We start from the raw sequence: 21,051 nt of genomic DNA on the forward strand, positions 1-21,051 counted from the left end.
GTCACATTAAACACGTACACATAAAAACAAATTTTATACATACTAAATGACTGTCAAAAGAAAATTGACACCTACATCCAAGAAATCCCATAACGATCTCTGCCTCTTCGATAATAGAAATTGGGCAACTAATCATGGCGTGAAACCGGAAAGCCAGCGTCCATGTGAGTATGGTGTGGACAAAAGTGTGAGTATCGATACAAAACAAAAATGGTGTAGCAAAATCAACCAAAATGAATTGAAAAGGGTAGAATTGTAGATAAGTGTGAAGAAGGAGACTTAAATGCTAAAGACGCCAGACTGTCCCGCCCAATCCTCCTCCAATCAAAACCACTACCTTTCCTTCCACTTTCACCCCAATTTGCATTTCAAATACTTTTCTATATATGCGATTCAATTAAGTCAATGGGTATAAAATATTATTATCTATTTTTAAATATTATTTGCTTTTTATTTTCTTAACATCGAATTATTATTTAAATTTTGTGTTTTTTTTTTCATGACATTTGCACATATAGTTCTTAATTGTTAATAGGTCGTAGTTGTTACACTATTAATCCCTTGATTTTTAATTTCTGACTCCTTTAATCATTTATTCATTTTGATAAGCTTTTTTTTTTCCGGGTAGCATATATTGTGCAGATGTTGATTTCAAATCTCGGTAGGCGGTAATCGATATTAACTCTTTGTACTTCAGTAGGTTAATAAAGTAGTTATGAATATACTACATTATAACAGACTCAATGGTATTAAAAAAAATAGTAGATAAAATGAAAAATTATACTTTTCGCCCCTAAGTTATATGATAATTGTAGAATTCGTTTATAAGAGTTAGTCGTGCTTACTTTTCGTTCCTAAGCTATCATTGGTGTTGCACTTTTTGTCATTTGATTAACTTTTTTGTGCTCACTTTTCAGTGCAACACCAATAATAGCTTAAGGACGAAAAGTGACATGATCAACAATTAAGAACAAATTTTACTTTAGAGACGAAAAGTGTAATTTTTGCCTAGATAAAATGATAATCGAGGATTACATGAGGTAATATGAAGGTACCACAAAAATCAAATGTTCAAAAAACAAAATCTTAAATCTATTAATACAACTTCATAATTAAAAGAAATAAATCTATAGTAAATCAAATAGTTTTTAATTCGTAGCTTCAAGACTCAGCACCAAATTATACATTTGCACACAAAGAATCCCTACTCTATCGCTAGAAGCAAATTTTAAGTAAAACTTCTTATACCATAACAATCAATACCCTCACTATCACAGTATCACCTGCAGAGTTTCACCCTACCTGCCATTAATATTGAAGTTCTAACTATTTTTGACAAATCTTAAATAAAATTGGGTGTAGAGTAATAAATGCAATGCAACCATCATCCTCAAAGACAATGAATATCATTTGCTCCCTACTTTGACAAGTTATTTAAAGGAAAAAGTACTGCAATAAGTTGTAATAAATTGCAAACCAAACAAACATAAATTGTTTGTTACATTAAAAAAAGACAATTGAGAAACAATATTACATTTTTTTTGTGTGTGCAGAATATTATATTTTTATAGCATGGATAAATAGGAATGTTCAAACTTGCCCCAACATTACACTACAGCAAATCCCTAGACTCCTTGTCTAATTTAGGCTATCAATGGGGATACATAAACTCACTAGTCACTACTGTTGAGCAAAACATAAAGTGCAATCAATAACAGCTTAGGCTTTTAGTTGAGATGGAGCACATGCTTCAATTTGGTATCAAAGCCATGCCAAAGGTCGGGGCGTGTCCAGCTTAGCCTTTTAGTTTAGATAGAGCACATCCTTCAATTACTACTGTATTAAACTTACAAGAATACAGACTGGCCCCTAAATGAGGGCAACTCTTTTTATTTTCTTATTCAGAGTACATTGGAAGAATGATTAGCTTGGTATAATGGATGGTAGGAACCTAAACCAATACAAATGTTTCCCTACTGCTACAATGCCTACAAAACTATATCCATCATCAACCAAAAATGGAAAACTATTGAGTATGCAACAAATTTCTATTTAAAACAGAAAGAATTCCCGAGGTGAGTAGGAGCAGTTCTTACAATTGACGACAGTCTTTGAATGCCCATGACCTATCAGCAGATCCCACAGCAACAGATAAAGCTAACAGTGCCATGACCCATGAACACGACAGAAAGAAGGCCTAGATTGCTTTCAATCCTGCTAGCTTGCGCAGCTTCTCGCAAATTATGAAGGTAATCATTGTCTGTGGACCCAATCTCGCGAATATTGCAAGGCCACTGCCACCATGGAAATATTTCAACATTCACAATCAAACGGATGATATATGAAAACAGAAACGAGGAAGTGATGCCCTCTTTGTGTGATATTTGGTGTGTCAAATTGTCAATGGTGCCATGTAACATCCTGTGTCTTATGTGACAGTAATAACAAATTCTATGTTTTCCAGTAACATATTTTTTGGTGCACTGTGTGATGTTAACCTTGATGGAATGTGGCATCCTACTTTATGTTACTATCACAACAAATTCTGAATTGTTAATGTGGTATTCTATAATTGGATGTCACTTGGTGGACCATACAATAAATATATATATATATATATATATATATATATATATATATTGGTAATTACTAAAACATAAATATTCGTTGAAATTTAATTAATTAGTAAAAGCATTTGTTAACTCACCCTTTGTAAAGACCACGAGGACCTTCAGTGAGCAGTACCTGGCATCATAATTACACGAGTGTTAGCTACAATCTGAAAAGTTTATGCGCCTTCATCTCAACAAATCAGTAATCTCACCTGCTACCTTGTTCTCCTCCCCGATCCCCATTTTTTCCTCTATTTATTCAGATTTCATTGCTAAACAAAGTTTTCAAAATCTACTAATCATAGAAATGCAACAAGAAATTAGAGTTATCACCTGGTATGCACAGTGTAGTCCACTTTTGTACATTCCAGCACTATTTGATTCTCGTTGCAGCATAAGACGAGTTTTAACCATGTCCATGGGCGCTGTTATGAGGGTGCTTACAGTGCCTGCTATTGTACTCGAGCTTCATACCATGCAAAACTAGAGTCAGATGAAGAGGGTGAAACATCCAAGTTGTATGTTTAATGCATATTTGCTGTTATAATAAAAGAAAGTGAACCTACATGAGATGTAGATATAGGCCTTCCTCGAGAGAAGTCCACTTGAGGAACACCTGCATTGGGCAAAAATAGCAAAGGATCTTTACGAGTTTATAAACAAAGAAAACTACAGATATAATATGACCATATGGGTCTTCAAAAATATTCGAGAGTGGTTAGTGACACTTAGAAGTTTACCCGTTTGGATTCATCATACGTTGCCAATTGAGATGCAGTTAAAGCAGCAGCTCTGGCCATTGCAGGCCCAACCCCTTTCCAAAGAGCCAGTACCCCCTCTCGTGAGGCAATTTTCTGCAGCTCACGAATGGGTCCTCTGTTTGATTTTGTATTCATCTGTAAACGAACCTGGAAAAACATAGAAGCAGTGAGAAAAACTCGACCACTATGAAAAGGCTTTTCTTTTAAGCACTATTACCTTTAGAACTTCCACCGGGTTAGTCAGTGCAGTGGCAACAGCACCAGAGAACGCTCCAGATGCAATCTTCATTATGATATTTGAGGACTCAAAAGCCATTTCAGCAACATACTTTGATGGTTCATACAAGCCTAAACGAAGGCCACCATAAAGAATTGACCTCATCAACGCAGGCGATAGTCCTCGATACAAGGACCCAAGCCCTTCATTTCTTACCACATGAGCAGAAAGCTTTCCCTAATATCATAAACTAAAGCAATAAGCAGCTGCTACCTTACCTTTAAACCCAAAAACAAAAGAAAGGAACAAAAAAACACTTCTTTATTACCATTCCAGTCAAGGGACCTCTCTGGCCAACAAGTTGCATTTGCAATCTGACTTTCAGAACATCTGCATCCAAAATAAACTCAATCACACATCCGGAATATATATCTATTGAGTATCAAGCCCTTAACATGATACACTGGTGCTTACAAGCGTATCAAGTTATTTAAGTACTAATTAACAGTTTTAGAGATAAATCCTTGCAGGATCACACTTTACTCTGCAACTAAGCATGACAATATTATTAATATGATAAGAACTAGTTTTAAGTTATGATATATCTTTGTGCAAGATTCAAAATGCCCTACTTTCATATTTTAGGGATTTCTTAGTCCCCAACTTACCTTGATCAATCATCATTTCATATGAATAAATAAATAACTTCATATGGGGGCAAACCCCAGCCAAATTGGTCGAGCTGTTGACTTGGTAACCACAAGGTTACGATACATTTACTGGCAAGCAATACCAAAGACGGAAGAGAAGGGAAGTTCTTGCATGATTAAGGAGATGGGGACTTATTCAAATAACTTAGTCTTCCTATTTTTTTGAATTCTTAAGTGTTACTTTCATGCATAGATTCACATAACTCAGTCTTCCTATTTTTTAGATTTCGTAACGTTACTTTCATGCATATATAAAAGCCACTGCAGGCTTGTTGTAGAGACATTGAATTCTTTGGCTAATGACATTTGGGGAGAAGAACTCTATAACGCTTCTAGGTTACTTTGGGAATTGATTATTCTTTTCTTTTCTGTTCCTACTCTTGTCTACAAACATAGGTAGACCTTCCACATCCTCGATACCCACGGCTTTTCCCTCAAGCCCTATACACCGGCCTGTGAGGCAATCCCAATCCTCTCGGCCTGTAACAGGTTACAAGTTCGATTCCTAGCGAGAACGGGTTATTGGTCTTCTTGGATTGATCCAGTCAGCTATGTGCAACCTTACCATCCTTGTGGTTAGCTAAAGTCGCAAGGTGAGATTTATCTTTGCACCCCTCGGGTAGTGGCTGCGGTTTCTTCCAACCAAACATGCACACTTCCATAACATTTGAAATGTTTATAACTAAGCATAAAGCACACACAGCTTTATAAATGTAACAACCATCAATCTCAGTTCTCAGTGATCTTAAGTCAGGCAGCATTTTACAAATAATTTGGCATAAGATTTACCTAGAGGGTGAGTGATGGCAGTGGCCGCAGCAACCGAAATCCCACTGGTGCCGAAGTGGTACGCAACATCAGAAGCTGAAACGCCCCATTTTTGCCTCTGCTGCTTTACTTTGCTCGATCCTGAATGATATCAAGATAAATGCAATCAGACTTTTGAAATCCCGAGGTTTAGATATTTAAACCGAGATTCGAGCGGACCAGAAACAGAAAGCAAGGTTTCACCGGAAGCAGAGTCGCCGCCCATTGTTGATTCTCGTTGCGGCGGCGGTGGTTGTCCGGCGGTTGGGCTCCGGTGTAACGGGAATAACTAATTGAACCGTTGAACAGAGCGTGCATATAACTGATTAGGGACTGCGGTTAACGTGCGCAGGCGGGGGATGGTGAGATCCTCAATCCTCCTCATTGTTTTTAACGACGTCGTAAGCTTCCTTTCCAGTTCCTACCAAAAAGTTCCACTCAAACATGGCGTCTTAAATTTGTGGCTTGCCTTGTGAGAATAATGTTCTTATTCTCCTTTATTTGACCTTTTTATTAGTTCGAATAATTATATACTATTTATCCTTGTGAAAAATGTGTGTATATATAAACTTAATTAAAAAGAAAAAAAAAAACTTGTCTGCATATTCAATAATCTACTAACATATCTGGCAAAAGCCTGAAAATCAGAAAGTAACAACCGCCCCTGACAGTCCCTAATTATAGTTTTAGCTTATGATAAGTCCATGGAAGAGTCGTTAAAGGTAATGCATACTAGTTGGCAATGTGTTAGTGTATGATAAGCCCATCGGATAGTCGTTAAGGTAATGCAGACTAGTTGGCAGAGAGTCGTTAAAGGTAATGCAGACTAGTTGGCAATCTGATTGAATACATGCTTTACGCCATTGTTTACCTTTTATCTAGGATAAAGCCTCTTTCATAGTGAGCGCTTAAACCCAATGATATGTTAGTGCTTTAGCCAAATGTGATTCTTGATTCTTGTACATAATTAAATTAAAATGTTTATAATGTCTGCACTCACAACCCAATGGTATATTGATCCTAGTTGATAAAATACTACAATCATATAAACTAGCTAAGGCCTAAACTTGTAACTATATGAGTTATTAAGTCAACAATATAACTAATTTGGTTGAGTGTCCTCTAGTTTAAATACAAAACTAAAATTATAATGCTATTGAATATAAAAAGTAGAAAAAGAAAATAGAATGTTGTTAAAAATAAGAAATTTGTAAATTTAGCCGATTAATACTAGTAAATATGGAATATAAAATAGGACAGGAAAATTATCATATAAACACCTAAAAGTAACATGTTTGTTCACATACAAAACAAGTTAACGAACGGGAAAATTTGGGTTTAAGACACAGTCAGGATCATATTGCTCAGTATAAGTTACACATAATGAGAAAAACATCCCATTGCCTTATAACAGCTGATGCCATACAGTTTTGGATCAACCAATTATTGTACAATTGATGCCATCTTTTACCACTGCAACTTCTTAGAAAATGGAAACATCCCTTGCTGTTCTCTTTGGGATCAGCAATGATCTGAAATAAAGACCTTTTGGGAACTTCAGGCATTCCTATATCATGCCATGCATTCATTTCCTCCAAGCGCCTGTGTACCCAGATTTTTCACATGTTTTAAATAGAGCCAGATTTCATTGAATCAGCATCTTAGCCATGGAAGTATAAGCATATATAACTGGAATCTGGCAGGAACATGATACCCAAGAGATGCAATTGAGGTTCAGTAGCGTGATGCAGAACGACCTGCATAGGACTGGCGGAGTAATACTGGATTGGATGAATAGTCGGGGACGTTGCCAGGATATTGGTATCTTGGGCTGAGGTCCGAAGGTGCATAGGTACGATATGGTGAATGTCGATTCTCTCTCTCGTCAGTCACTCTACCGGGATGGCCTCCTGTCTCCCTTGAGTAGTTTGACTCAGTTATGTAAGACTCTCTTCCCGTCAGCGAATAAGGTTCCAAGGGCTCGGGCAGTCTCATTGGCAAGGAAAGATACCGATTAACAAGTGATGCGGTACTGTCATTGTAGGGATTACAACTGTATGAGTCATGGTTTTGTACCCCAAGATTGATGGTGGAAGTCATTGTAGTGTCAGTTTCTAGAGAAGGCTGTACAGTAGTGGTCGCTTCCTTATAACCCTTGAGGCCATAATTTCTGTACTCCTTTTCACTGAGGAAATAAGGATCAGGCAAACCAGCTTCATTCCGTGGCAATGATGAAGCACCACCACTTACAAGAGCAGGGTTCCTCAGAGATTGCTCCATCCCTTCCTTAGGTCGATAACGATCCAATATATGATCAATACCAGCAGTAGAGTCAGTTGGCACAAGCTGTCTCCTTTGTTGAAGACCATAGCTTCTATATTCTTTTTCAGTGAGAAAAAGTGAAGAAGAGGGTGCATCATTACGCGTGATGTGGTGGTTAGTCAAGAGTGACCTCTCATGACCAATTGGTAAAGGTTCAGCACCATTGCTAATAATGTAAGATTCTCTATACACTTGTTGCTGGAATTCATCACCAGGCAAAGTCCCTGCAGATGTGTGGTGAATAACAGACTCTGGCACGGATTCAGGAAGAGAAGATTTGGATGTTCCATGCAACCATGGTGTAGGCCTAAACAACTTCATCAAGTGTTTCACCTGTTAGGAATAGAAAATGGCATCTTAGAGGAAAAACATGGTAAACTTTCACATAATTTTCAGGGAAAACATGCTTTAAGACAGTTTTGCTGTAAATAAGCAAGATTTCATACTTGTGCAACTGACAAATCAGTCTTGAATTTGTGCCTCTTCTCATCGTAATTATCCTTGATAGCTTTTTTAAAAACACTTTCAGGCAGGGGAAGGCAATCCTCAATAACTGTGAATCGGACCTGTTTAGTGGCCAATCATCAACACAAACTTCTGATGGATAGAGGAAAAGACAATGAAGAAGAAATCACTAGATGTTAATAAGAAAAGTGAGGCTGACCTGAGCAGGAAATCCCCCACCAAAGGCTGCCGGTTCAAGTTTCATTCCACCAGTTGATGATGCTTCATATACTCCATACAAGAGCTTGAGATCAAAATCATAGAGGAATAGCTTGAGACCAGGTTTGATTCTCATCACGACATCTTGTTTATTCGCAGTAATACCCATTACTTTATAGCGGAAACAATCTGGTTTAGTCTTCCCACTACACATAAAGATCATTCCACCAAGGCCCTCAGTGGAACGATGGTCTCTTTTCTTCAACTCTCTACGCTTGTCATCTATTTGTCGCTCATATCTGCTACCAGATTGCTTACTTGGATGCTTCTCAGTTCTTTGACTTTGACTACTAAACTTCTTGCCATCTTTGATCTCCTCCCTTACATTCTCCTTTCTATCTTTTCCACTATTGTTCACAGTGGACTGCTGGTCCCTTTTCTTCAACTTTTTATGTTTTTCATCTATATGCCGCTCGTTTTTATTCCCAGCTTGTGTATTAGGTCGTTTCTCAGCTCTTTGACTTTGATCACTGACCTTCTTGCCATCTTTAATCCCCTGCCCTCCATTTTCCTTCCTGTCTTTGACTTGTGAGCTGCTCTCACCTTCTTTGCCTCGAGAAGATTTCTTAGGCAAAGATTCTTTCACAATTTTCTCTTTGACCTTTAAGGACTTGGGGGTTTTCTTGAGTGTGCTTTTTGAAGCAGACTCCACAAAGCCCTTTCTATTACCCTTCTTAGAAGCCATGGTCTTCCCTGTTAACACCAGCATTTACAATTCAAAAACAAATTCCATTTATCACAAATGTAGAGATTGGGGAGAGTAGAAAGAAGTAGTCTGTATTGAACCAACATTCATCATCTTTACACTTTGCACTTATATGCTGAGTTATACTCAGTATCCATATGAGGGAGATAACAGATACTAACTAACAGAAATATCCTAACTAATCCTAACAGACTAACTGATATTTTTATCCTCTAATACCATTACCCAAAGCATCAAACCAGTATGCAACTGAACATTCATACCCCAAATATCTGAAAGTAACAGAATTGGCAGTGTAAATGAATTTTCGGTGTTTTATAGAAATTCACAATGAATTAAAATAGCTCGTGAAATTGTGAGTTTATAACACAAATCGAGAATAGATCAGTTCTCTAGAACATAGAACCTCGAAGACATTAGGACTGATGATAAACCTCACAGAGTTTACCGTGAAATCCCTAATCAAATACAAACATAATTGTGCAGCAAAAACCTTAACAAATACTAATAAACTTCAGCGAAATCATAGCTGCGTGAACATAAGATCTATGTTCAGCTGCATATATGTGAGTATGAACAATTCGATTGACCTTCAATTATCGTGAGAGCAGAAGTCGCTGCTGATATACGGGAGCTCCTGGCTGATGAACAGGATGAGCGATTTGGGAGAAAATATCAAGGAAGATAGAAATAATTCAGGAAAAATAAATGCAAAAACTTAAAAAAAATAAAAATGCAAAAAGATTATCAGTGTTGGGCTTAGATCCAAAGCCCGGTAGATGATGACGGAGACCCAAAACAGCGGCCTGCATTTTAAAACTAGAAAAAAGAGGAAACTCACTTTGAAATAGCCCAACCTTGACTAAGACAATCGTTATACTGTGAACATCGCAGAACGGGTGCCATTTTAGCCGTTTGTTTTCATTAATTAAAACGATGTCGTTTTGATGCATGGTCCACAATAAATTTGCGTAATTAAAATATAACAATTGTACTATGGGAGTTCAGTTGTTATACCGTGGACCATGGTCACAAAACGACGTCAATGAGTAAGAGAAACGGTTGCCGTAAATCTCCGTAACTGATACTATAATTCATCTCAAATGAGATTATTTCACATTTATTTTTATATTATCGAATGAAACTGTATTTATATCGAAATGTAACTGTAGTTGTGTTGAAATGTAACTGCAGTGTGGCAGTGTATATAAACTGATACTGGATAACAGTTTCACATTTTTGGGTGTATATTGTCCAATGAAACCGTAGTTATATCGAAATGATATTGTAGTTATGTTGAAATGAAACTGCAGTGTGTTATAAAATAAACTGTAGTTGTGTTGAAAGGAAACTAAATAACATGTTCACATATTTGAGTGTATAATATCGAATGAAACTGCAGTTATATCGAAAAGAAACTACAGTTGTGTTGAAATGTAACTGCAATGTATATAAACTGAAAATGAATATCGCAGAATAGAGGCCGTTTCATCCGTCTATTTTCATCTATCACAATGACGTCGTTTTGATGCGCGGTATACAATTCATTGTGGACCGCAGTCCACAATTGTTGTAATATATGTTGTTGTGCCCGTTGTTATTAGCTCCTAACCGATGAACATTGTAGGTAAAGAGAAAAGAGGTAGAGAGAGAGCAAACATAGGAAGATAAGTGTTTCATTAAAGCCGCCGTCGCCCTCTGCTGGAGAGCCGGCCCATTTGCTAAACACCAGCTGCCGTCGCCTTCTGTCGGAGAGACGGCCGATTCGCGAAACGCCAGCCAGCCTTCTGCCTGAGCGTCGCGCTGCCGAAACGCCGTCGCACAGGCATCGCCGCTGCCACCAGATCGCCGATCGTGGTCGAAGCACGGATCTACTAAGCCGATCTCCGTCGCCGCCTTCGTGATCGCCGATCGTCGAACACGGCGCGACCGCACACCACCACCGATGGAGCAGAACGGAGAAAAAAAACGGTGTGGAACGGAGAAAAAAAAAACAGGTGTTCTTTTTCTGTTTATTTTTCTATCAAAAACATCATAAACTCCAGATTGAATTGAGAAAAAAAAAATGGATTGTGCATCATTTGTTTTTATGCACACTGTAAAACATATATACAGAATATTTGTTACTTGATATGCATATATAAATACTTTTGACAATCAGTATATGTAAAAAAAAGTGTATTTTTATGCTCAAACAATCATATTGATTTGTTGCTTGGAATTTTGCTGAAGATGATTTTTAATGTCCATCTTCGAAAAGCATACATGCTTGAATAAAAAAACGTGCATAATCACATATAAATCTCAGCATACATTTACTACCAGAATATGTAAAGAGATACAGATCAAGTAAATATGCAATTTGAAGCAAATAGTATAGTTTAGGCAATTAAAGGCCTAAGAATTGCATATACAAGAACATATACGAAATGCATAGTTTAGCAATTATAAAAAATTGCCTATTCGAAAAATATGAAATTTGTACCGTTCACCGTGAACGTGCTGATAACGTGTTGTAATATATGTTGTTGTGCCCGTTGGCCATTAGCTCCTAACCGATGAACATTGTAAGTAAAGAGAAAAGAGGTAGAGAGAGTGCAAACATAGGGAGAGGAGTGTTTCATTCCAGTAAAAATGTGTATGATTACAAGGGACATATATATAATACAAACAATAACGGAAATATATAATTAATACATTAATATAGAAACCGTTACAACCGTTATATACTAAATAATAATGTCCACTACTTAATATTATTTATAACAACAATAAAATTTACCATGGGAGTTACACCCAATAAACAATAGACACTGATTCTCCTAGAGAAGCAATAGGCACTGATTTTCCTAAAAAAGTTGCTAAATTATCGCAATTTACCGTTATAGTATGATATTGATTTACCTCGAAAAGGTAAGAAAATTCGTTTTTTTGTGGCCAAGGGATTGATCAGGAACAATGAATTAGGAATACTAACCTTGGAAGAATCCAAACAAGTGCAGCTCTGTCTCTCTCTCTCCTCTTTTCATTTTCCCATATTCCAGGTTTTAATAATTGTATTTATATTCGGGGATCAGATTCATCTCCCAACAACTTATTTGGAAGATTACCCTCACAATCAATTATTTGAAAAGCAAGAATTATGATAAGATTCTGACACCTCAAGGGCAACAACTCTGTCCTTATTGTCATTCTTCCACTCACTCCACATACTGAGTCAACAGCACAAGAAGTATTGCTTCTTTTTCCTCTCTATCTTTTTGTTCATCCCTGTTTACCAGGCTGTTTAAGGATTTCATTGGGTAGACAGCAAGAAACATGTTCAAGGTTGTTCCGAGGTTAGTTCATCTTTCCTTAATCTGGGCTAGCAATAGAGTGAAGCAGAGAATTGATATATGAAGATGAATGGTTTCTACAAATAAACTAGCTTTACATAGATCTGGGATTTCACATGATTCTGTTGATACTGGGCTGAGGATTCTGAGGAACATCAATGGAGATATTAGCATATCTTGGACAGAAAATGAGCAGATTATGACACTACAGATTTGTTTGTGTTAGTATTTAGTAACAGTGTTTTGTGTTCTCCATTCTTTCATGTTTCTTGTTCTTTCTTTTTGCAGAAAGCTCTGCACTTCAAGATCATTCCTTGTTCATTTCTTCAACAAGGAATTCTCTAGCACCTCACAAAGGTGGGTGCATATCATTAAATGTTGTGTTTAGTTTATATTTTATAGGAACAATGGTTGAATAAGCTGCAAATGTTATAGGAAAAATCAATTAGATTTCTGAATTTTTAAAAGTAATAAAGTAAATTAAGATGTTATTTTTGTGCATTAAAATTTAAGAACCTGACATATAATAGACTGTCACTCAAATTTTGGCCGGCTCGGTCAATTAAAACTCACTGCGGGTGATGAAACTGTCGCCGATCGTCTTTAATTTCCGGATTCTTAGATTTCGATGCACAAAAATAACATATTGTTGAACTTAATTGTAACTAATTAACTTTAAAGACTTATTAGATCAAAATTGAAGCATGTGTTTCATCTCAACTAAAAGTTTAAACTGATAATTGAATTATAAATTTATATACTATGTATGTTCAATTTTAGCATGACTCTAATATTAAATTGAAGCATGTACCTTCTAAGCTTGTAGTTGAATTGCACATTTATGCTTATATTTTCTTTATGCTCAATAATCCATTTCCTTATATAGGAAGCTGGAAGGCAAGGTAGCATTGATCACGGGAGCGGCGGGAGGTATTGGTAAAGAAACTGCCGCGAAATTCATCGACAATGGCGCTAAAGTCGTGATTGCGGATATACAAGAACAGCTGGGCAAAGACACCGCCGCGAAACTCGGCGAAAACGCCGCCTTTGTCACCTGCGATGTCTCCGAAGAACGCGACATCTCCGCCGCCGTGGATTTCGCGGTGTCGAAGCACGGCAAACTCGACATCATGTACAACAACGCCGGCATCGCGTGCCGGACTCCGGCCAGCATCGTCGACCTGGACATGGCGGCGTTCGAGCGCGTGATGGCCGTCAACGTCCGCGGCGTGGTGGCCGGGGTCAAGCACGCCGCGCGCGTGATGATCCCGCGCCGCTCCGGGACGATCCTGTGCACGGCCAGCGTCACCGGCGTAATCGGAGGGCTGGCGCAGCACACGTACAGCACATCCAAATCTTCGGTGATCGGAATCGTGAAATCCGTCGCCGCCGAGCTCTGCAAGCACGGGATTAGGGTTAATTGCATTTCGCCGTTCGCAATTCCGACCGCCTTCGCGATATCGGAAATGAAGGATTACTTCCCCGGCGTCGACGACCGGGGCCTCGCCGGAATGTTACACAAGGCGGGGGTGCTGGAAGGAGCTTATTGCGAGCCCTGTGACGTGGCTAACGCCGCCGTTTATTTGGCCTCCGACGACGCCAAATATGTCAGCGGCCAGAATCTGGTGGTCGACGGTGGCTTTACATCAATGAAAAGTCTGAATCTTTCCCCGCCATAAATATTTGCAGAATTTTGTTTCATTCTCTGCTTTATCAACATTAAAATTGCATATAATCTCGAATCTAATAAAAATGTTAAAATGATTATGTGTTGAACAATATTTGATAAATAGTTGTTGGTCTACGGTGGTTAGCTGATTTTGTTATTGGTTTAGTTGATAGTATTAGCTGATTTTGTTATTGGTTTAGTTGATAGTATTGGTTGATTCCAGAAAAATGTTTGATAAATTAGTTATTAGCTAATACGGAGTAATAGATTATATACAAAATGGCTTTCTGAAAAACTATTTTGAATTTTAATCTTTTGGAACAATAAATTGTTAATTAACCAAATACTTGTTTGCCAATAACCTTGTGCTTTAGTAGGTTGAAAGCTAAGTCAAAATTGACTGGTCAAACAATTAATAGTTGTAATTAGCTGATAGGCTAATTATTTTACCAAATATGATCTTTATTAATATATATATATATACATACATGTACAGTTCAACTATTTTTAATTGAGATAAAACACGATCTTTTATTTGTTTTCGGAGCTAACCCCATACTAAAAGTGTTTGAATCTCCATTATCTCTGTCAGAACTGTTCTAACACAATCTTACGCATGAAATCTTCTGGTGCTGCAAAAACCAGGGAGGAGATCAGATACTTAAAATGATGGCAAGCAGACAACAAGACAGGTTAACCTTAAGAAACCAGAATGCTGCAAACTGCAAAGGTAGCATATGCTAATGAAGAAAGGGTACCTTTTTTTATATATTTTTTTTTTAAGATCCTGGAAAAGAACAGCATGCAATCTAGCCTAGAAACAGATTTCCGAGCTAACAAATGGACAGTCTGATTTGCAGATTGCTTGACAAAAGAGATATTGACATGAGTGAAGAAAAGGTACCTAATCCATCAGTGAACAATTTGAACTGTCCAAGAGCCTGCCTGATGAACATCTCGACCCCGCTAACCACTGCAGCTCCAACCTCGGCAGCCTCTTGCAGCAGTCGAGTGTTTCGAGGGGTGTAAACCGCATCAAACACCAGGTCGTACGATTTCAAGGCCTCCTAATCAAGGGCAGCACAGAAAGACAGAAACATTTAAGATGTTATCCTGTTCTGGTTGGAAAGATCATACTAATTGCTTAAAGTTTCTTGGAAGATTTTAGGGAGTAACAAGAGAAACCTTGCAAACCGGAGTTTGATCTATCCTCGGCTGCATGCCAATGGCAGAAGAGTTCGCGAGGATCATCCCAGTCTCGGGGCTAAACTCGTTTATGCATTCAAACGGAAAGGCCTCTCCAGACACAGCAATGGCAAGAGCCTTTGCTCTCTCTTCACAAACCAGAAACCAATTAGTAAATGCAAATCATTTTTGGTTGAATAAGAGGATTATTACCATTTTGAGTACTATTGACTCTGTTACAATGCAGTATCTGTTCATAAGAGGATTATTACCATAATTCCGGTTGAAAATCACCACCCTGGCTCCTCGACTTTTGGCACCGAAAGCCATTGCTCTTCCAGCACCACCTGCTCCAACCAGCACAAACAATTTCCCAGCAATCGGGGAACCTTCTGATGCAATGTCATTTGTAGTTTGTCTCTCTGTTCATCACAAATTCGATACAACATAAACCGTTTCCTTAAAAAAAAACACCTTTTGGTTATTTGATTCAACAACTAACCAACCTACCTCTGAGTGTATCTTCAATAGCAGTTAAACAGGCCTCGCAATCTGTATTATAACCAATGAGCTTCCCATCACTTGGCCTCCGTATGATTGTATTTACAGCCCCTATGGACTGTTGGTTTGTAAAAACATGTTCCAATTTAAAAAGGGTCAGCACAAATTAACTCCAAAACGCGAAATTTCAGTCACAGGTAGCAAAAGAACATGCTATAATAATGTCAATCCAAGTATCTTTTAGGTGAAAAGGGAAGAAGAATGTTTTAAGACCTTAGCGAGGGGATCGACTTCATCACAGCATCCTACTGCTGCTTCCTTATGAGGGATTCCGACGCTAAAGTCCATAAAAAAGGAGAAAAACCCCCCCATTAGTTAGCTTATGAAACGAAGGAGCATTTAGAGATAACAGTGTGAGTGTATACCTGAAACCAGCAAAGTCGTTGCTCGAGTAAACTCTGAAGAACTCGTTAATATTATCAACCAACAATGGCACATAGATTCCATTATACCCTGTATGCCTAAAGGCAGGGTTATGCAGAAGAGGGCCTTTGCTGTGTCCTACAGGATTCGAGACGACCCCAAAAACTCTCGTGTCTGCATTCATATTTTCGAGCTGATATACTTCTTTGATGCTACTCAGACATGGCAAGCCAGGAATGGACTTCCCATTCAAGGATCCACAAACAAAGAAAGCACCATATTTTGGACCAAGTAATTGGCTTATAAGACCTCTATCTCCCACAGCCCTTGCAATTAAGGGCACCTGTACATAGATTTGGAACCTCATTGTGATTTATACCCAACAAAGAAAAAGAAAAGCTTGGTTTCAAGAACCCCACAATTAAGCAAATTTCTCAGAATGTTTTTGCCATTAAAAAGATGCAATTTTTGTAACCATATATACCTGACAATGGGTGAGTGTCTGAAAAACCGGGGCAACATCTGTGATATAAGAGACATCAATCACAAGCTTGACAATGTCTGCACCTGTAGCTTGTAGATTTATGATCAGGTTTCCTAGTTTCTCAGCAGTTGGAGGCTCGCCGCCATTCACATGACTCGACACAATTATCTTGCTGTTTAACCGCAGACTCATTAGCTCTGCCATAACAGCATCAGAAGCCACCTATGAAGTTCAATGCATAAGCAGAAGGTTTTAGCTCAGGTGGGATAAGAGTATATACACTTCAGTTCCCACTAAACTTCATACCATATTCCAAATTCTACAACTCCATACAACTTTGATGCAGCACTGAGAAAATAGATAGTTGCCCAACATATATATACATATTTTGATACATTATATTTCCTAACTTATGTAAGACTAATCCTAAGCCCCTAGAACCTCTGTCTAAGTGTTGCTGAAGGAGGTAAATTGCCACTCGCCCAAACTGTATCTCAGTTAGTCTCTATCATTGATTCTGCACAAAAGAGATCCATCTTCACACCTCCGCTAACTTGGAGAACCCAATCTCCAATCTAGGGATGGAGTCTAAGGACACAAACTCTAGAGTGGGAAGCCCTAACTCTAAGATGTTGTTGTGAGAGTCGAACCCCATCCTACCCCTAGAGTGGGAGGTAAATTGCCAATCACCCAAACAGCTTCCAGTTAGTCTTTATCATTGACTCTATACAAAAGAGATCCATCTTCACACCTCAGCTAACTTGAAGATTCCAATCTCCAATCTAGGGAGTGTAAGAGCACGCTCTAGAGTGGGAAGCCCTAACTCCAAAATATTGTTGGTGAGAGTCAAGGTGACCCTATCCTACCCCTAGACCGACTCACTTGAGCTAGCCCGGCAGGGCAAAGTTGCCTAATATCTTTCTTAGCTTTCTTATCCCATAAATTTCATTCCTACATCTAGCTAGAAAGCACATAATCTACAAGAATTCTAGTAAAGTTAACATCTTTATTACATGCGAGCTTCGTACAATTCTAAACTAAGCTAGCTGTATATCCATGAAAGTATATATGAAAGAAAACGGCGACTAACCTCGAGTGCTACTTCGACGAACTCAACGTCCAAGCGAAGAGCGAGTTTGAGAACTTGTAAGCACGTGGTCTTCCAGTCTCCTCCGTTGCCGGAAACCGCCGGCGGCGCGTTCGGCCTGAGACAAGAAGAATCCCATATTCCAACATTAATCTAAAGGTACGATGTTGTTGAATCGATGGGTGTTTTCTTTTCTTTTCTTTTCACACTGCACTTCATCGGAGTCGGAAGTCTTCGATCTTCCTGCACCGAATCACAAGTCCATCGACCGTTTCAGAAACTTGTTGGGCTGTCGGAATATGGGACTAATAATGGTGGACATGCTAGCTTGTATAGCTAAAAGGCTCAGATTTTCCTAGTCCAAGTTGTTATTAACGTTAATTAATCCAAATAAACAAACATGAAGAATGATTTGCCTACTAAACTAAGATTATATATACATAGTAGGCAAAACCATGCCACTAAATGGTGTCATAGGTGCCCATAAGAAACTCTTCACATAATTGAGTTGTGATGTCTTGATTTTGTGTTTTTGTCCATAATTTAATACTAATCAGTACCAACTAAACTGTTCAAGCAGGCACGAATCACTTAGTTAGGTGCCATAGTAATTGAAAAATCAAAACTTTTTTGACTAATTAATCACAAGAAGGTAAATTCTTGGATGGAATCTAGGGGCATCTCCATGAATAAGGCAATGAAAGGAATATATATATATACACACATGAATCTTGAATATTCCTATGAAAGATGAAGTGACAAGACATTATTACCTGCAGCAGACAATGGAGGGAAGAGTTCTGGTTCTGAGGAGATTTTCAACCTGGGAGATGTGTGAGAAAGACAAGGAATTGATGCAAAGCTCCACAAGATCTGCTCCTTCTTCCTTGGCTAGTTTCATGCAGCCTAACATCTCTTCCTGGGTTTCGCATTCCAGCGTTGTGTAAACCACCATGTCGCTCTTAAACCCCATAATCATGCAATATAATAATATAATGCAGATGATGGAGCCCAGACAACAACAATAATATAATCCTTAAATATATGTTTCCCTTCTTATATTGTTGCTGGGTTATATATATATAGGAGAGTGATGCATGCAATGCTCCTCTGATCTTTCACTTATCACTTATATAAGCTCACTTACCGACACTGTTATATTTTTATACTTTATTCTCAAGGTTAGTTGACCAGTGAAGGTTAGTCTCTGATATTTTTATTTTTTATTTTTATTTTTTTTAAATCCCGTCTTATCTTATGACCATAACTAATAAAGAGTCACAACAGGGTAAATCAACTCAGTTTAGGTTACGTTGTTTATAACGAATTGACTCAAACCGAGAAAGTAACTATCCAACTACATACTACCCAAAATATGTTTTGGATAAATCCAACTTATAACCAAACTAGTAAAGAACCACAAAGAGATAATAAGACTAATAGACTGCTCATGTTGAAAGTATAATTTGTAATTAACTCTGTGATTACAAGTCAACTGTCGGACTACATACATATCTTGACTAGGATTAATTGACCATGGCCAACTTGCATTGCCATCCCTGAATGAGGTAGACCACTACAAAGGTCAGAAGTGCATTGATGGTGTGGGAAGTGTGCAGACACTAATTTCTTTCAGAGATAAACCACTGCATGTATGTATACCCCCCCCCCCCACCCCAATAAACACACGTTTATTAATTGCAGTTGCAGCAATAATGCAGTATTGGAGAGATTTTACCATATATATATATATATATATATATATATGATATATCACAGTTTCACATCACAGTCCAGGACCCTCCATTCATGCATGATTCCTCTTTTTCCATTTTGGATGGTACATCTCATATGATTCTCATCACAGATTCACAGATTCCTATTCCAAATACAAAAAATAATTTCTCTGGGCCCCCCTGTCCCACATCCCACTAACATCAATATTCATCTCCTCTCTTGGAATATACTTTATTATATACACACATTTCTATATCACAATGCATGCATGTACTCCGTATATGATAGTTTGGTTTAGTTTGGAGAGTAAAGAGAAACTGCGTATATATACTTCTGGTTTTTATTGGGTTGGGCTGGGGCTTGTTGTATTCATGTTAATGATGTTATGGTTTCAAGTGCTACTAACAATTCGATATTGTGTATTTATCATTGATGTCCGCATTAAGAGGTCCGTAGACAAAGAAGGACTATCTGAAAAGGATTACCCATATAAGAATAGCTTTTAAAGTTAAGTCCTTCAATTCAGCTTTGTCGTAGTTAAGTGACGAGATGATCTAAAAATGACATAGTACGAACTTGATGAGATTCGAAGTAAGCTGACTAGTTATTTTGATGTACTTAGGTGAGGGACACCAATAGAAAAAAAAAAAAAGGATTTTTAGTGATCCAGTAACTAAGGGATTTTTAGTCATCAGAATGTGAGCTTTTAGTGTGGACTTCATCTTTTCAATGAGTGAACATTGCAAAATTATATTGACTCTACAAGATACTGATGACTTTAAAAATGAGTGGATTGATTACTTATTTAGGTTGAGTTCATAATTTTCACACTTTTGATTAGAGATTTTATCACATTATAGTGCCACGTGTTCCATTGCATTGTCGTGTTACATGCCTTGATTTGATCCATCTGTCCCATTATATTTGGCAAATCTTTCTCCTTGGCCGACATGCGACAATTATTCATGTTACTAAGCATCCTATGCCAGACATTTTGTCGTATGATGTTTAATAGTGAAGCTGGACATCCAACAACTTCAAGCCACGTATGCGGTATGTCCACCAAATATATTATAATCTTGTTAATCATTCTTCTTTTTTTTTTTTTGGATAATCCACATTTACAACTTCATTGAATGTGATTTGGACTCTATGAATCCATATAAGATCTATGAATAATCAATCGACTTAATATATTTTCGAGACTTAACACCAAATTATACATATTTCATAATTAAACTTTTAATGTTTATAATAAATATCTGATGAGGATATATGTCGTGGGCTATGTTTGGTGGGCCCATTGGTTGGGTAAGGGAGGGGGGTATGGTGAACTAGGTGGGCTAGGGCGTGTAGTGTATTAGCCCACGAAGACGACATGTGGAGGTTGGAGGGGGTGTTGCCGTTGGCGTCTGGTCAATCGCTGGGGCTGTCGGAGGGCACGCTGGCCTCCTACGATCGATGCGTGCCTGATGCGCTTAGTGCCCCTCGGCCGCATGGCCCATCAGGTCGTGCCCACGCCATGGTTGCTGTAGATCGTGGTCAAGCAAGGGTGTGGAGCCATGTTGCCACGGCGTGGCTGACAGATATCAAACCCCAATCATTTAATGTAATATCTCGTGTATATGTACTATATCATTTTTTTTTTTTGAAAACATTTCTTTATACACACATCTTTTACAATGTAAGGTCCCATCAAAGTTCGTTATTCCAATAATTGATCTAAGAATCATGCAATAAAAATCAGTATTTCGCACCAAAAATCATGTAAC

The 21,051-nt window shown here is 38.1% G+C and overlaps 4 protein-coding genes across 12 annotated transcripts; 1 reads left to right on the plus strand and 3 right to left on the minus strand.

The window, feature by feature from the left end:
• Positions 1-1,822: 1,822 nt before the first annotated feature.
• LOC116004210 (mitochondrial substrate carrier family protein ucpB) lies at positions 1,823-5,553 on the minus strand. 2 transcript variants are annotated; one of them, XM_031244169.1, is made up of 9 exons: positions 5,312-5,553; positions 5,090-5,209; positions 3,919-3,980; positions 3,591-3,827; positions 3,353-3,520; positions 3,179-3,228; positions 2,946-3,078; positions 2,708-2,745; positions 1,823-2,294 (listed from the first exon to the last, which is right to left on the minus strand). In XM_031244169.1, the coding sequence occupies exons 1-9, from the start codon at positions 5,331-5,333 to the stop codon at positions 2,198-2,200; spliced, it is 927 nt and encodes a 308-aa protein (XP_031100029.1). In that variant the 5' UTR covers positions 5,334-5,553; the 3' UTR covers positions 1,823-2,197. The 2 variants fall into 2 exon arrangements, with proteins under 2 accessions (XP_031100029.1, XP_031100028.1); XM_031244168.1 differs by having other exon boundaries at positions 5,288-5,553.
• Positions 5,554-6,352: 799 nt separating this feature from the next.
• Positions 6,353-9,547, minus strand: LOC116004630. 2 transcript variants are annotated; one of them, XM_031244756.1, is made up of 4 exons: positions 9,449-9,547; positions 8,094-8,845; positions 7,876-7,995; positions 6,353-7,762 (listed from the first exon to the last, which is right to left on the minus strand). In XM_031244756.1, exons 2-4 carry the CDS (start codon positions 8,835-8,837, stop codon positions 6,842-6,844), a joined length of 1,785 nt encoding a protein of 594 aa, XP_031100616.1. In that variant the 5' UTR covers positions 8,838-8,845; positions 9,449-9,547; the 3' UTR covers positions 6,353-6,841. The 2 variants fall into 2 exon arrangements, with proteins under 2 accessions (XP_031100616.1, XP_031100615.1); XM_031244755.1 differs by lacking the exon at positions 9,449-9,547 and having other exon boundaries at positions 8,094-9,439.
• Positions 9,548-11,730: 2,183 nt separating this feature from the next.
• On the plus strand, positions 11,731-15,340 carry LOC116004881 (short-chain dehydrogenase reductase 3a). 6 transcript variants are annotated; one of them, XM_031245079.1, is made up of 5 exons: positions 11,731-12,196; positions 12,482-12,550; positions 13,080-13,849; positions 14,455-14,616; positions 14,711-15,340. In XM_031245079.1, exons 1-4 carry the CDS (start codon positions 12,177-12,179, stop codon positions 14,463-14,465), a joined length of 870 nt encoding a protein of 289 aa, XP_031100939.1. In that variant the 5' UTR covers positions 11,731-12,176; the 3' UTR covers positions 14,466-14,616; positions 14,711-15,340. The 6 variants fall into 6 exon arrangements, with proteins under 6 accessions (XP_031100939.1, XP_031100937.1, XP_031100938.1 ...); XM_031245077.1 differs by having other exon boundaries at positions 14,508-14,616; XM_031245078.1 differs by having other exon boundaries at positions 14,508-14,616; positions 14,723-15,340.
• Positions 14,313-18,589, minus strand: LOC116004880 (bifunctional 3-dehydroquinate dehydratase/shikimate dehydrogenase, chloroplastic-like). 2 transcript variants are annotated; one of them, XM_031245073.1, is made up of 10 exons: positions 18,316-18,589; positions 17,546-17,660; positions 16,456-16,677; positions 15,974-16,314; positions 15,822-15,885; positions 15,558-15,666; positions 15,320-15,469; positions 15,048-15,196; positions 14,767-14,929; positions 14,313-14,494 (listed from the first exon to the last, which is right to left on the minus strand). In XM_031245073.1, the coding sequence occupies exons 1-10, from the start codon at positions 18,519-18,521 to the stop codon at positions 14,451-14,453; spliced, it is 1,563 nt and encodes a 520-aa protein (XP_031100933.1). In that variant the 5' UTR covers positions 18,522-18,589; the 3' UTR covers positions 14,313-14,450. The 2 variants fall into 2 exon arrangements, with proteins under 2 accessions (XP_031100933.1, XP_031100932.1); XM_031245072.1 differs by lacking the exon at positions 14,313-14,494 and having other exon boundaries at positions 14,518-14,929.
• Positions 18,590-21,051: the final 2,462 nt, after the last annotated feature.

The sequence above is a fragment of the Ipomoea triloba genome, chromosome 14 (assembly GCF_003576645.1).
Source record: "Ipomoea triloba cultivar NCNSP0323 chromosome 14, ASM357664v1".
Classification (NCBI taxonomy): domain Eukaryota; kingdom Viridiplantae; phylum Streptophyta; class Magnoliopsida; order Solanales; family Convolvulaceae; genus Ipomoea; species Ipomoea triloba.